The sequence below is a fragment of the Ambystoma mexicanum genome, chromosome 10 (genome assembly GCF_040938575.1).
Source record: "Ambystoma mexicanum isolate Mex_15411 chromosome 10, UKY_AmexF1_1, whole genome shotgun sequence".
In the NCBI taxonomy this organism is placed as follows: Eukaryota; Metazoa; Chordata; class Amphibia; order Caudata; family Ambystomatidae; genus Ambystoma; species Ambystoma mexicanum.
In genome coordinates, this window is record NC_090932.1 from 792,226,493 (window position 1) to 792,238,517 (window position 12,025).

Below are 12,025 nucleotides of genomic sequence, written 5' to 3' on the forward strand. Positions count from 1 at the left end.
ATTGGCGGACAGTGTTGGGTCTTCCAAAATCCACACCGATAGTTGTAATCAGGTTTGAACTCAGTTTACTTTCACTGAAAGGTACCCTAAATTGCAATTCCTTGATGCTTTATAGGAAATGTGTGATGACTGATATGATATGATATGATATGATCGTTTATTTATATAGCGCCTATACACAATGTGTTTCAAAGTGCTTCAAGGCAAGGGAGGGAACAAGGGAAAATACAACCACATTCTTACAGGCCATGAACAGTAAGGATGTGAAATTAACTATCGTACTCGGCCTGACGATACCACTTTCTTATATGGTTTGATTAACAAAGAAATGAGCAACTCAAACTGTGCTAGGTTAAAAACCTGGAGAGCTGATAACATTCCACTCCTGGACACAACAGCGTGTAGTGAGGAGGAACTCATTAACAACTCGGGAAAAGTGCTAAAAAGATTAAAGGAACTTGATTGGATTGAAACGCTTACACAGGCCGAAAGGAACAAATTGACGTCCCATCTACCTCCAAACTTGAAAAAACTGAACGAACTTCAAGGATATATCAAGAAATTTCCAAGCAGATTGGTGCGAAACTTCATTTTAAGAACTTGTCTCAATTTACTAGATACAAATGAAATTCGAACAATTAGAGGTCTTTCTACGACTGATTCTTACAGAATATGTAAAACCCCCAACGAGAGAGAGAGAATTCTGCATCTCCTTTTGTCTTGTCCAGGTACCGTGGGGGTCAGGTTGCAATACACCAAGCACTTTTTTTTTACAAATCCTGCAGCGACAGAAGAAGAAACTTGGTGGTCAAGGATGATCAGTGGAGGTAAAGCCACTTGTCAAATAGCAACTTTCAAAATCCTACAACACATAACGACAATCCTGTCATCTCTCTCTACACCTCCTCCGCAAGGAACATAGATCCAAGAAATTGGTGCGAGGAAAAAAATGTAGAGACTTTATTAAATTTAGCAGACAACTGCATCATAACATAAAAACGATCTGAATGAGCATGTTGTAAAAAATCTATTTTATTTGATTAAATTCAACAATAAAAAAAATAATAATAATGGTTTATTCAAGAAACCTTGTGTGTAAGAGTTTATTTGAACACTTGTCACTGTGAATCTCTTTGTAACTCCCCTACAGCTCACATTGATCCCTCTTGAGATAAGCATGGCTGCTCAACACGCTACCAGAACTGTGTAGTACAAGCTTATACCAAAGGTTGGGTTTCCTATTACCTGTAGTCGGGGTTGTTGTAGTGTTCCCAAAGGGTACTGCATACAATCTTGCCAAATACATACTGGATTCGTGGGTGACATTGTTGAAAGTATGTATGTCTCTGAGCAGTCACGTAGCTTTAGGGGCGGCTAGTTGGAGGTCTTTACGGACTCTTGAATGTCTCCCCTCATTAGGTTTGTCAGATTCCATAACTCTGAGAAGTGTGACAATCCTTGAGATGACATTGCTTCTGCCCATGAGGCTGGGGAGGTCAGGCCGCTAACCAATAGATCCCCTAGGGATGGTAGCATGCAAGGGGATCTCATGGAGAGGGGCTCCTCTCCTGGGGATAAGGTTGTAATTGGGAGCACAGTCCCTGTAAAACCCCACCATGTAGGCTGATGATAACGTCCAACTCTTATCACTACAAGATTACCTCTGAAACCATGTGTAACATCGAACCCTCCTGTTTACAAAGATACTGAGATGAAGAAGTGCTCCAAAATGCTACATTCGAGCTGGGCGAAGGCTTGAACAACTGCTGTCAAATGAACAGATGTTACGCTGGGGCCGTCCCTGCTATTTAAACTGACCACTTTGAAGCACTCCACCTGTGTATAAACGCTGTATAAATAAACAATTACAAGAGCAAAGAAGGACTGTGTTTTTTGTCATCCGCTGACCTATCCGGCAATGGCCCATTCGGTTCTGGCAAGCTCGAAGCTGTGATATAACCAGAAGGAGAACCAGGCGATCGGGGAGGCCGCACCGAAACCTGGAAAGCTGATGCAGGTGTCCGGGAAGCTGCAACAAGGCTTTTGTCCAAGGCTGAGAAAAGTAGTAGTGGGACACCCGAGAAGTGTCTAGCGTGTCTGTCGGGAACCAGTGTGATCGACCTGCAGAGACTGAGAGGTGCTGGCACGACCTGTAGTTGGTGGACCGGTTGGTCAGGCAATTGTGCCGAGGCAGCCTACCATAGCCTATGTCAAACCTGCATAGGTTACTAGGAGAAGGCGATACACCATGGAGGAGGCGGGACCTGTCTCGGTGGGATCGAGAAGTCGACAACTATGCCGAGGCAGCCCACAACAACTCGAGGTGGAGAGAGGCGAGACACAGAGGACTACTAAAAGAGAAATTTGAAGTTGAAAGAGCGAACCCTGCGACCCCTGGCAAAATGGGTGGAGAGTTCCCTGGGAGAAAGTAACAGGAACATGTAGGAATCCGAGAGGGGGGCGGGAAGTTACGAGACTGTAAACCCTAAAGAATTAGAGAAAACTATAAACCATTTTGTGAAGCAGTTCCCAGGGCAATTCCACAAAAGTGTGATACTGGAAAATCGAGAGGGACTCCAGGAACGGCTTCATCGTTTCATTTGGGGCAGAGCAAGAGAGGGGCAGAGATTGTGAAAGCCGCCATACGGGATCTACATACCTTGTTAAGAACTGTGAAAGACATTGGCGAACCAGCTAGGAGAAGGGAGTCATTCTCCTAGCCCCACAAAACCTTATTTGATTTTCTGTTGGGTTATGGAGAACCCAAACATTTATGGAACCTTTGCTTTAAACGACTCCAGAGGCATTGGGCACTTTACCTCCAGGAGAAGGGAGTCGTTCTCCTGGATTACAAACCGTAGCTGTGCTTTATGGTGTTTTGTTGTAGTGGCAGGGATAGAGTAGGAGCATTTCTGACTGGGACAGTGCCTTTTTGTTTTGACTCACACAGATTTCTTGACGAGCACCTGAGTTTCTTTAGTTTAGGTAGGGAAATACCCTTAGCGTTAGGGATAGGTTTGTTTTTTCATTTAATAAAAGTCTATAGCAACCACTATGGCACCATTTTGGTCAGTCTCTTCATTCCTTGTCGCCACAGAATCCAGATTGATGCTCTAATAGAATTGTTTTTTTTTTCTGAATGACTGCAGCTTAATGCTACGTCTCCTTCAATGAATTTTGCTTTGAGAGGTAGGTTAGTGAAAGAATGGTTGATGCGTAACAATTGCAATGGCAGTGTTGGCCATTTTAGGAAGAGTAATGATGGATGATTTAAATTCGCTAGGGAGGGTGCCGATTTCATAAATAAGCTGCTTGGTTTGGTAAGCATTTGTTGTTGTTTTATCTGCCGAGGGAGCCTGAAAATACAGCACATTTATTTTTCTTCTTAACCCCACATTTTCTCATAAAGTGGTTTCCACTTATTCTCTGAGGCAGTCATCTGTCCATTCTTCTCACTGGATTCCTGGCTTATTTTACTTTACATGCTTGGTATCATGAGAGAGAGAGAGAGCTTTGCTCTTTTATAAAAAAGAGTACCCATAGAAAACGTATACGGCACTTTATTGCTTTTGGACAAAACTAGAATTTTCAGCCAGTTTTTATGGTATTTCTATTCAGAGGTTTTTTCGAATGCGTTGCATTGTTGCGATCTGGCAAATAAACCTCCCCCTGGTTGCGTTTAGTATGCGTTAATTTTTAAAAAATCTGTTTATTGAGTTTTTAAAATGAAGAACAAAATGCCATAACGAAAAAGCACCCTCCCCCACCCCCCCAATGCCGAGCCCCCCTTCCAGCCCAATCCCTGCATCCCTGGAGTCTTGCTGGCCCCCATATTAATACAGCACCGTTGGCTCTTGCCACACTTGACTAGCAATCCTTTCCCCATAGAGATCCTTGGCCTGCCTGAGGCCGGGTCGCTGTCATACTTCACGGTGGGTGGCAGCTTGGGGAAGTCTGTAAATCATGCAGAAGAATGTTCCATGTACGTCTCCTGTCCTCATTCCTCTCCTTCCTCCCCAGATACTTTACAATCCGTTGCTCTGCTGTCACCCATCTTAATGCATCAGCTGTCTATTGCGCCAATCTACATTTTGCCAATTACAATAAGAGAGCTACCATTCTTTTCCTCCTTTTTCCCCCCCAACTCCCGCTGGGCACAACCCTCAGTAAGCATACCTTAGGGGAGCAGTCTAACTGACTTCCCAACAGTGCTAGTTTGCTTTCATTATAGCATAACTAACCAATCAACAATGTATTCTAAGGAAAATGTGCAAGACTGCCACATGGTTGCCCGCATACATTCACAAAGCACTACTGTTCAGTTATAGATGGCAGGTATGGTTGAGACGTTAGACAATCTTCTGCTGAGGAATTATGCATCAAACCAGTTATCATGGGTATGGCTATGAGAATAGATTAATTTACCTGCATAGATAAGCTGATGATTAGTAGCTAACTAACTTTTAATTAGATCTCAGAATCTTTTAGTGTTTGATGGTTACCAATTCTGCAAATGTACATCCCCATCACAAGTGATTTAGTGTAATGTTGGAAATAATGAATTACCTGTCACTGTAAACCGGCTCTTAACATGTTTTAATTTTCTTTTACGGAAAGTCCATCCCACCATGGAATGATGTGAATAGTCTTTCACTCTCTCCATACATCTTGAGCATTGTTTTCCATTGTTACAAATAAGAGACTTTGAATTTCTGCTTCGCTGTGTTTTTCTTTTAGAGCAATGTATTAAGTCATACGTTTTTGTATTGTCTTAAATTAAATTGTGTGTTTACAAAGATTAACTGTACTGTAAAATGTTTTCATTCAGGATGTGGACGAAGTGTTTGCTGGAGATATATGTGCATTGTTTGGTATTGATTGCGCGAGTGGCGACACATTCACTAGTAAAGCAACTACTAACTTGTCCATGGTAAGTCCGCTGCTTTTAATAATTTATTTTTATTAATTTTCATTTACCTGGCGAGCATTTCAAACATATTTTCTGCTTACAAATAATACCAAATGCTGAAGAAGGATTTTAATGGTGGCTCGTAACAGAAAAGAAGTATTCAGCTAAGAGTTTGTTTAGGGGTACATTGTAAAGTAGCAAAAATAGTTATATTTGATTTGAGTCCACAGAGTGTTCTAGTTGAACGATGTACTTGTGAGTTAAACTGCGCAAGTGTGCCCAGTGAATGGCAGTTGCTGAGCCCTTGACCCGGAGCCCAGACTGGAGCTGAATGAAAAACATAGTATTTCAGTAAAAACGCATGGAGATGTCTTGGCAAGAGGGTGCTTGAACAGAGGAGGGTAAACATACTCAATGTCAGGGATGCAAAGGAGGGTGACCTGTTAGCTACCATAGCTGGGATAGCTGATCCCTGGATGGGTGGACATGCCTTTTATCAAGTCAGGCCACGGCGGGGCTCTGGGAAACTGGGAAAATTCCCATCATTTGAAAATTACCCCAACCTTCTATTGTAGGGAAGGCATGGTATCACAAGTGTATGGCAGTGACACAATGGATACAACTTGTTAAACCTTTATTCTGGCCTATAACTAAGATGGGAGTAGTCTCGACCATCAAACGATAAACAAAACAGTCCTAGTGGAGTCCGTCAAATCAAAATGGCCTATGCTAACAAAAACCTAATGCCTGCCCTATCGCTTGTACAAAAGGTGTAAAAAGGAGAAATGTATGCAAAGGAAAAATCAGTGCTCAAAAGAATAAAGGTGGTTGAACCAGCTCTCCTCCTCACGTTAAACCTCGTGGAGTAAGGCTGTCCTTTTAGGCAGGATGACACATCCTGACTCAGTTTCTAACACTCTAAGCAGTTCCAAACTGTGGATTGAGGCCCACCTAGCCTTCCAACTTGTATTTCAGTGTAAAGATCCCTCTCTGCCAGGCTCAGACCTCTCACATCACAGTCCAACACACACTTGCCACGGGGCTCCCCTCCCCATGATCATTGCACTTCGGGTCTCCCTCAATGGGTCTCGGACCCCTTTTGAATGTCGAAGACTTTCGAATGTGCGTGGCTCTCCTTACAGACCACGGCAGGACCACTTCAACTCAAGTTCACGCTCAATTCACTCTCGCCGTTTGTTCGCTTCACAACTTCAAACAATGTACCCTTCACTGAGACCCTTGAATGGGCTACTTCCGGGCCACTCCGTTACTCAGTATCGCAGAGCTGCTTTTTACTTGAAAGTTCACTCACAGGTCTGCCCTTCTTCGCGTCTCATCCACACTCATGCAGTCTTTACTTGTGACATAATGTTATTTCATTTGCTTTGACACACACCAGTCTCTCAGGTCGCTTGCCAACTCACTGGCTGTGCGCTTCTTTCTTGCTTTGCTATTTCCAAATCACAAGTCAAGGTTAGTCCCACAGGCTTGTCCTCGCCTCCACCAACTCTGGGAGGGTCGCTGGCAACCCTGGAACACAATGCAATCGTCACTTATGGGTTCTGGCCCTCTCCACGTGTCCCTCGCGGTCTGTCGGAGGCAACAACCTTCAGGAGGGAACCCTTAGGGTTTTCGGCCCGCTGCTCTTGTCCCTTGGTCCGTTGCTCTGCTCCAGTAGGTGTGCCTTTGTCCTAGAAGTTGTGCTCGTAGTCGTGTTCTGCCTTGCTCAGATTGTGTCTTTAGGTGTTGACTTTTATTTGTGTGAAGAGAGATAACTGGTATCAGGTGTATGCACTTAGTGTAAAGTGCCTGACCCAATTAACGAGACATGTCCAGTAAGTTGTGAGAGAGTTAGTCTGGTTACTTTGTCATCCTCTTCCTCATCCCAGTGTGTGTGTAAAAAGGGGGTGGTGGGACTTCGGATAATCCTACAAAATAGGATGGGGTAGATGAACAAAAAAGGGGGGAATTCCATGTCTCACCATCGGCCGTCTCACCCCCACTCCCTGAATACCCCTCACCCAGGTGATCCTCCCGCACTGGTCCAGCCCCAGGGTCTGAATTCAAAGGCGATGGCCGTGACCTGGCCACCTGAGATGGAGATCCCCGGGGACTAGCGGGTGAGACACCCTTTGGTTTCTCACACTATCCAGAGTGTAATCACCTGAGGGCAGGAAGGAATGAAACATTGTGCCAGGGTCAATCATGAGGAACAAAGCGAATTGCGAAATTGGCTGGCAAATATGATTACTCATTGACACACTTAATCATCATCTGTAAAGAAAGATGGACATGCCTCCAGACTGGGTGCGTGTTCGATTTTAGTTTTAGCTGGGAAGAGATGTTGTATTAAGTAAAGACATAGGAGAGTTTGAGGACATGAGCCTGTATTCCCCAAACAGAGACAAGGATAAAAAGTAGGGGTGGCTGGACCAGTTTGGCAAACCTTGTGAGAAGCCAGGTTGAAGACTCAGGCTATGATTGGAGACCTGCTGAGGACCTGGGCCCACAGACCAGAAAGTACCAACGTTGAAGGAGCATTTGAAGTGTAGCCAGTTAAGCTCTCTAAACCATACGCCAGTGGTTTTTGCATGGTCACCATTCCAAGTAAAGAAGTCTTGAAAATCTTTGAAAACGATGTAAGGGGAGGGGATAATCTTACCTGAAAGCAAAGTCAGAAGTGGCTGTGAGTGCTAGTACGAGACAGAACACACTGCAGCTTGAGTTGACCTTGCTTTTTGGTCGTTTCCTCTAGAGTTAGAGGAAAGCTTTTCAGAGCGTTGCCAGGAGCAGCACAGAGCTGTAGGCAGTGCGCATCACCGTGACAACTGAGGTCCGTGCTGGCCGCTCAGTAACTTGAAAAACAGCATCCTTGGTCTACCCTAAACTGACTGTTCATTTAGCCTGCTTTCCAGAGCTCTCGCCTTTCGAGGACAATAGTCACCTGATCGTTTTGAAAATTAAGAACATTTTGGAACCCATTGCTAGGCTTTTGCGTTAGATGCATCTCTGCTGTTGCCAATCCAATAAATACTTTAATTCATATTAAGTCCTTACTTACTGTCTATTTCTAGCACTGCATCGTATAATGACTTTCTGTGCAGTGATTCCCACCGAGTGGCATAGGGACCCCTTCCACCATGATGACTTCCTCTTGTTTTATGAGCACTCCATTGTTCATCCCAAACCTAACTTGTCCAAGTAATCACCTCGGCTAAAACATCATTTGCTCCAATTACTTCTGAAAATGGCGCTTTCCCAGTCCTGCCGTCCAGGCATGCTCAGAGTCTGCTAAAAACATGTAAGAACAAAGCAAACCTTAATGATACATCAAAGCCCACAAAGTCTCTTTGAAAATGAGGATAATCCTAAGAGCGGTATTATTGTAATGTAGCTAGGGTGTGGGACATAGGTTCCTTTTTTGTTTGAGCATTCATGTAGTATTCATTTTTTCATCCTCTTTTTAACTTTATTTCTCTTTTCCCTTACAATCCCCTCTTTTGCACTTTAGTGCAACCCAATATACACCAGGAAATACCAACCTTTATCTTGTGCTGGTCCCTTGCCTGGTTGCAACAAGTAGGTTTCATGAGAACGGGCCAATGCTGACATGCCTTTTAATTATCCCCTAAATAACAGTCTACATTTTGATATGCATCAGGGTACCCGTTTCTTCCTCTAAGTATTTTCTACATAGAAATTATCATTAGACTTAGGAGAGTTGTATATGGATTTCGTTATTCATTATTTCAGGGGTTCTGGAGGCAAGGTGATGGTTTAGTGTTCACTTTAGTTCTGTGTTTACAACACGTCAGAAACCATGATAAAAGAGCAGATAGCAGTATCAAACTCAAGGCGGTGGGAACTGAAGGTATTTTCTTCTGACACTTTCACTGAGGGAACATAACACATCTGAGTGGTGCACAAGGTGGCAGTCCAGTATGCTATCTGAAACAGAATTACACCTTGAAGAATGAGACTCTCATATCCCTCCCAACATATTTTATTTCCCCACTAACAATACCTGTCTTCTAGGTAACTTGCTAAGGCATTGCAGTTTGGAGGCTGAGAGAGGCATGACAACCAATTTCAGTCTAATCCTTACGTCAGATGTTGTTCCTGGGGCAGTGTTCAGGTATCGATCCAGGCTTTGGGTGGGTCAAACCCTCCATTATTCACGATGAGCAACCCAGTCCCAGTTTGTCTGCCCAGAGGCATCTGGTACAATCTGACTTCTTGCCTATACACCATAGACTGGGCCCTTGGACTGAAAGGTGCACATCTGTCTTCAACATCTGCAGCTGATCTACTTACATACATTTCTCTATGACCAAACATCTTCTGAGAAACCAGAATCATTTCCAGGTTCCCATGGCCAGTTCTGAAGGTACACATCTTCTTGGATTCTTATGAGTTGGCTGTTCAGAAAGTCTTGCACTTTGTTATAAGTGGAATCCCACTCCAGAGCTGCTCCAGTAGATTTGATGCTGAGAATGTTCTGGGTTGTTGACATCTCTGTTTGTGCCCCAGTAATAGCCTGTTGTGCACTCTAGAAGACCCAACTGGTCACTACGGTACAGGGCCCTATGCAGACTCACTGCTGCAATTGCTGTGGTTGCTGAATCCCTGTACCTTGTTTGAATGTTCGTTTAACCCTCCTGAGCAATAATAATACTTGACGCTGATGTTCCAGACAGATAGCTGATCTCTTTTTAGCAGTTTGCAAACTGAGCAGTTACCTGACGCACAAACAGAGGTATTGTGAGGGTAACCGTTCTAACTAAGCATTTGCAATAGCATAGCTACACCCCGACCTATGTATCTCACTTATCGTATCATACCAAATGGATTCTGGAGTTATCTCAGTGACATTGTTTAATGTGGACACATTCATTATATGTGTGACTGAAGGTTGGATGATAGAACATGTGTGATTTCCCCCACCATTCGGTTGTTGACAAAATAGGCTTGATTCATTTACACATAATCTGTTCATAGAGTCGCAATCATGGAATTCATATAGGTTACCAAGAAACAGAAAGCGCCATCATAATGGTTCCCTTCACCATCTGTCTCCAGTTCTTCCCTACCTATATTGCACATTCCAGTTTCTGATCCCATATGCACTCCATGTAGGAGATCTACCCTCCTATAGGTTATATGGCTACCTGATTGGTGTGTCGTCATGTTTCACATATTAACTATTCCATGTTAACATGCCACGTTAATTGCCTCTCCATATTCCAAACATCATCCACAAAATACAGAGTACAAGAACAAAAGATTCATCCCTATGCACTTCATCTGGGGTAGTTGGGTCAGACAAGGTTCTGCTTTCGATTGCAAATGATGGGGTCACTGGCAACTGTTCTGCCTACAGTGCTTTCAATTTGTCTGTATCTGAGATCGAATTGGGGAGGGCCTCACAATGGTATGAACTTAACCTGGTTGGCATGGAGCTGGTTTTGGAAGGAATCCCCAAAAGAGGTCTATTCCACAGTTCCAGTCCCTTCTCACAAATCCAGTCCCTCCCTGCTTATGGCATTGTTTCTTATACAATGGCTGTGATTCCACTTTTGAAGTAGTCACTGTCCACGAAAGGTTTAATTCCTTACAGACCTATATATGGTTCGTACTGGTTTGTATACTTTCCAAAGAATAACGTCATTCAGGCTAATTAGAATATAACAAAATCTAACACTGATTGAACATGGTAACATTTGGGACTCATTTCTGGGTTCTCAGCTTCTTTTACAGTGGGAGGCGTATACCCAGGTGGGGTGTACCTAGAACTCGCAAAAGCTTTAACCTTTAAAATCTGCTTTTTTAAAGCTTTGAGCTTTAAAATCCTGCCAGACCTGCAGGTCCAGTAACTCATTTCACCTATTCAACCCAAGAGAAAGTAATTGTACCCATGAACATTTTGTATTGAAAAATTACAGTGACACATAAAAAAACAGTACCAGCAATGTTAATGTGCCTTTCCAATAATCTTCTCCATCTCAAGATTTTGGAACACAATTTCCTATAGACCACAAAGAGTACAGGATACCCTGCATGTGAATTAGCATTAGGAAAGGGTAAAATGAGTGTTCTAATACATTTGGGGGGACAAACTTAGAGGTTGCAATAACTTCTTGGTTCAAGTTAGGGTTAGAATAGTGTATAAGTTAGAGCTTGAGTTAGGGTTAAGATAAATGATCCCATACACAGTGGACCATCAACCGAGGTCCAGGGTAGGTTTACAGTGTTAATTGGTGTTTGACCTTATTAAACTAAAGAAGCACTAAATAGTGGAGGATGCTCCCAAAGACTATGGTTTGCTGCAAACTAATGGAGAATTACATTAGAATGAGTAAAAGAGCATGTATTTAGAGAGGCATTCCTTTGTACCAGATATTGCTGCCTCTCAGCAGTGATTTGTGAGTTACTGCACAACAGCAGTGGCAGAAGTTCTCAGAGGAGCTGCTGTCTGCCTATGGCTCAATATACCCTCATGAAAACAGATACGCAGGGCCATTCATAATGTAAACAACCCTTAACGTTGGTTGACTCCAAGCTAACTGTGCATGAAGGGCTACAATTTACATATCCATTTTAAGGCTGAACATATGGTAACTCGTCTCCTCATCTAACGGGGAAGAACTCAGTTTATTGCAGCAAAATCAACCATGGATAGTACAGGTACAGCGGTTCAATGCAGCTGACACTTCTCGTCCCGAGCCCCTCACTTATCTGTCGTGTCAGGGATGTTCAAAAAGAAATATATCTGAAGTCTGTGTTGATGTTGCATTGTCCCTACCACTTTTGCATATTTCTTATATTCTCCTTATAGTGCAGCACTTCCAATGCAAGCTTCCGCCCTGGCTTCTTGCTCCCCACAGTGAACTGCTGTGGCTGTTTTGGTGCTTGCTGCTGAAGCCATTGGACTTGAAACATATAGAGCAAACTGTGTGTGGCGGTAGGAGAGGAGAGATAGGAACCCACACTTTAAATAAAAAATAACTAAAAATTCGAATTTATGACAAAAAAAACAGCATGAACAAAATGCAGACTTTAGAGAACAATGCTATGGAAACCTGTAGAATCAATTGAGCAACTCTGTTACAGACATAT

General features: G+C 43.2%; 1 protein-coding gene across 1 annotated transcript in view; it reads left to right on the top strand.

Annotated features, from left to right (window-relative positions):
• GFM1 (G elongation factor mitochondrial 1) overlaps positions 1-12,025 on the top strand; it is a 572,440-nt gene that overhangs the window by 278,415 nt on the left and 282,000 nt on the right. Inside the window, exon 10 of the mRNA XM_069618451.1 lies at positions 4,829-4,930. Within this exon, the coding sequence (XP_069474552.1) occupies positions 4,829-4,930 (102 nt within the window). The remainder of the gene's footprint in view (positions 1-4,828; positions 4,931-12,025) is intronic.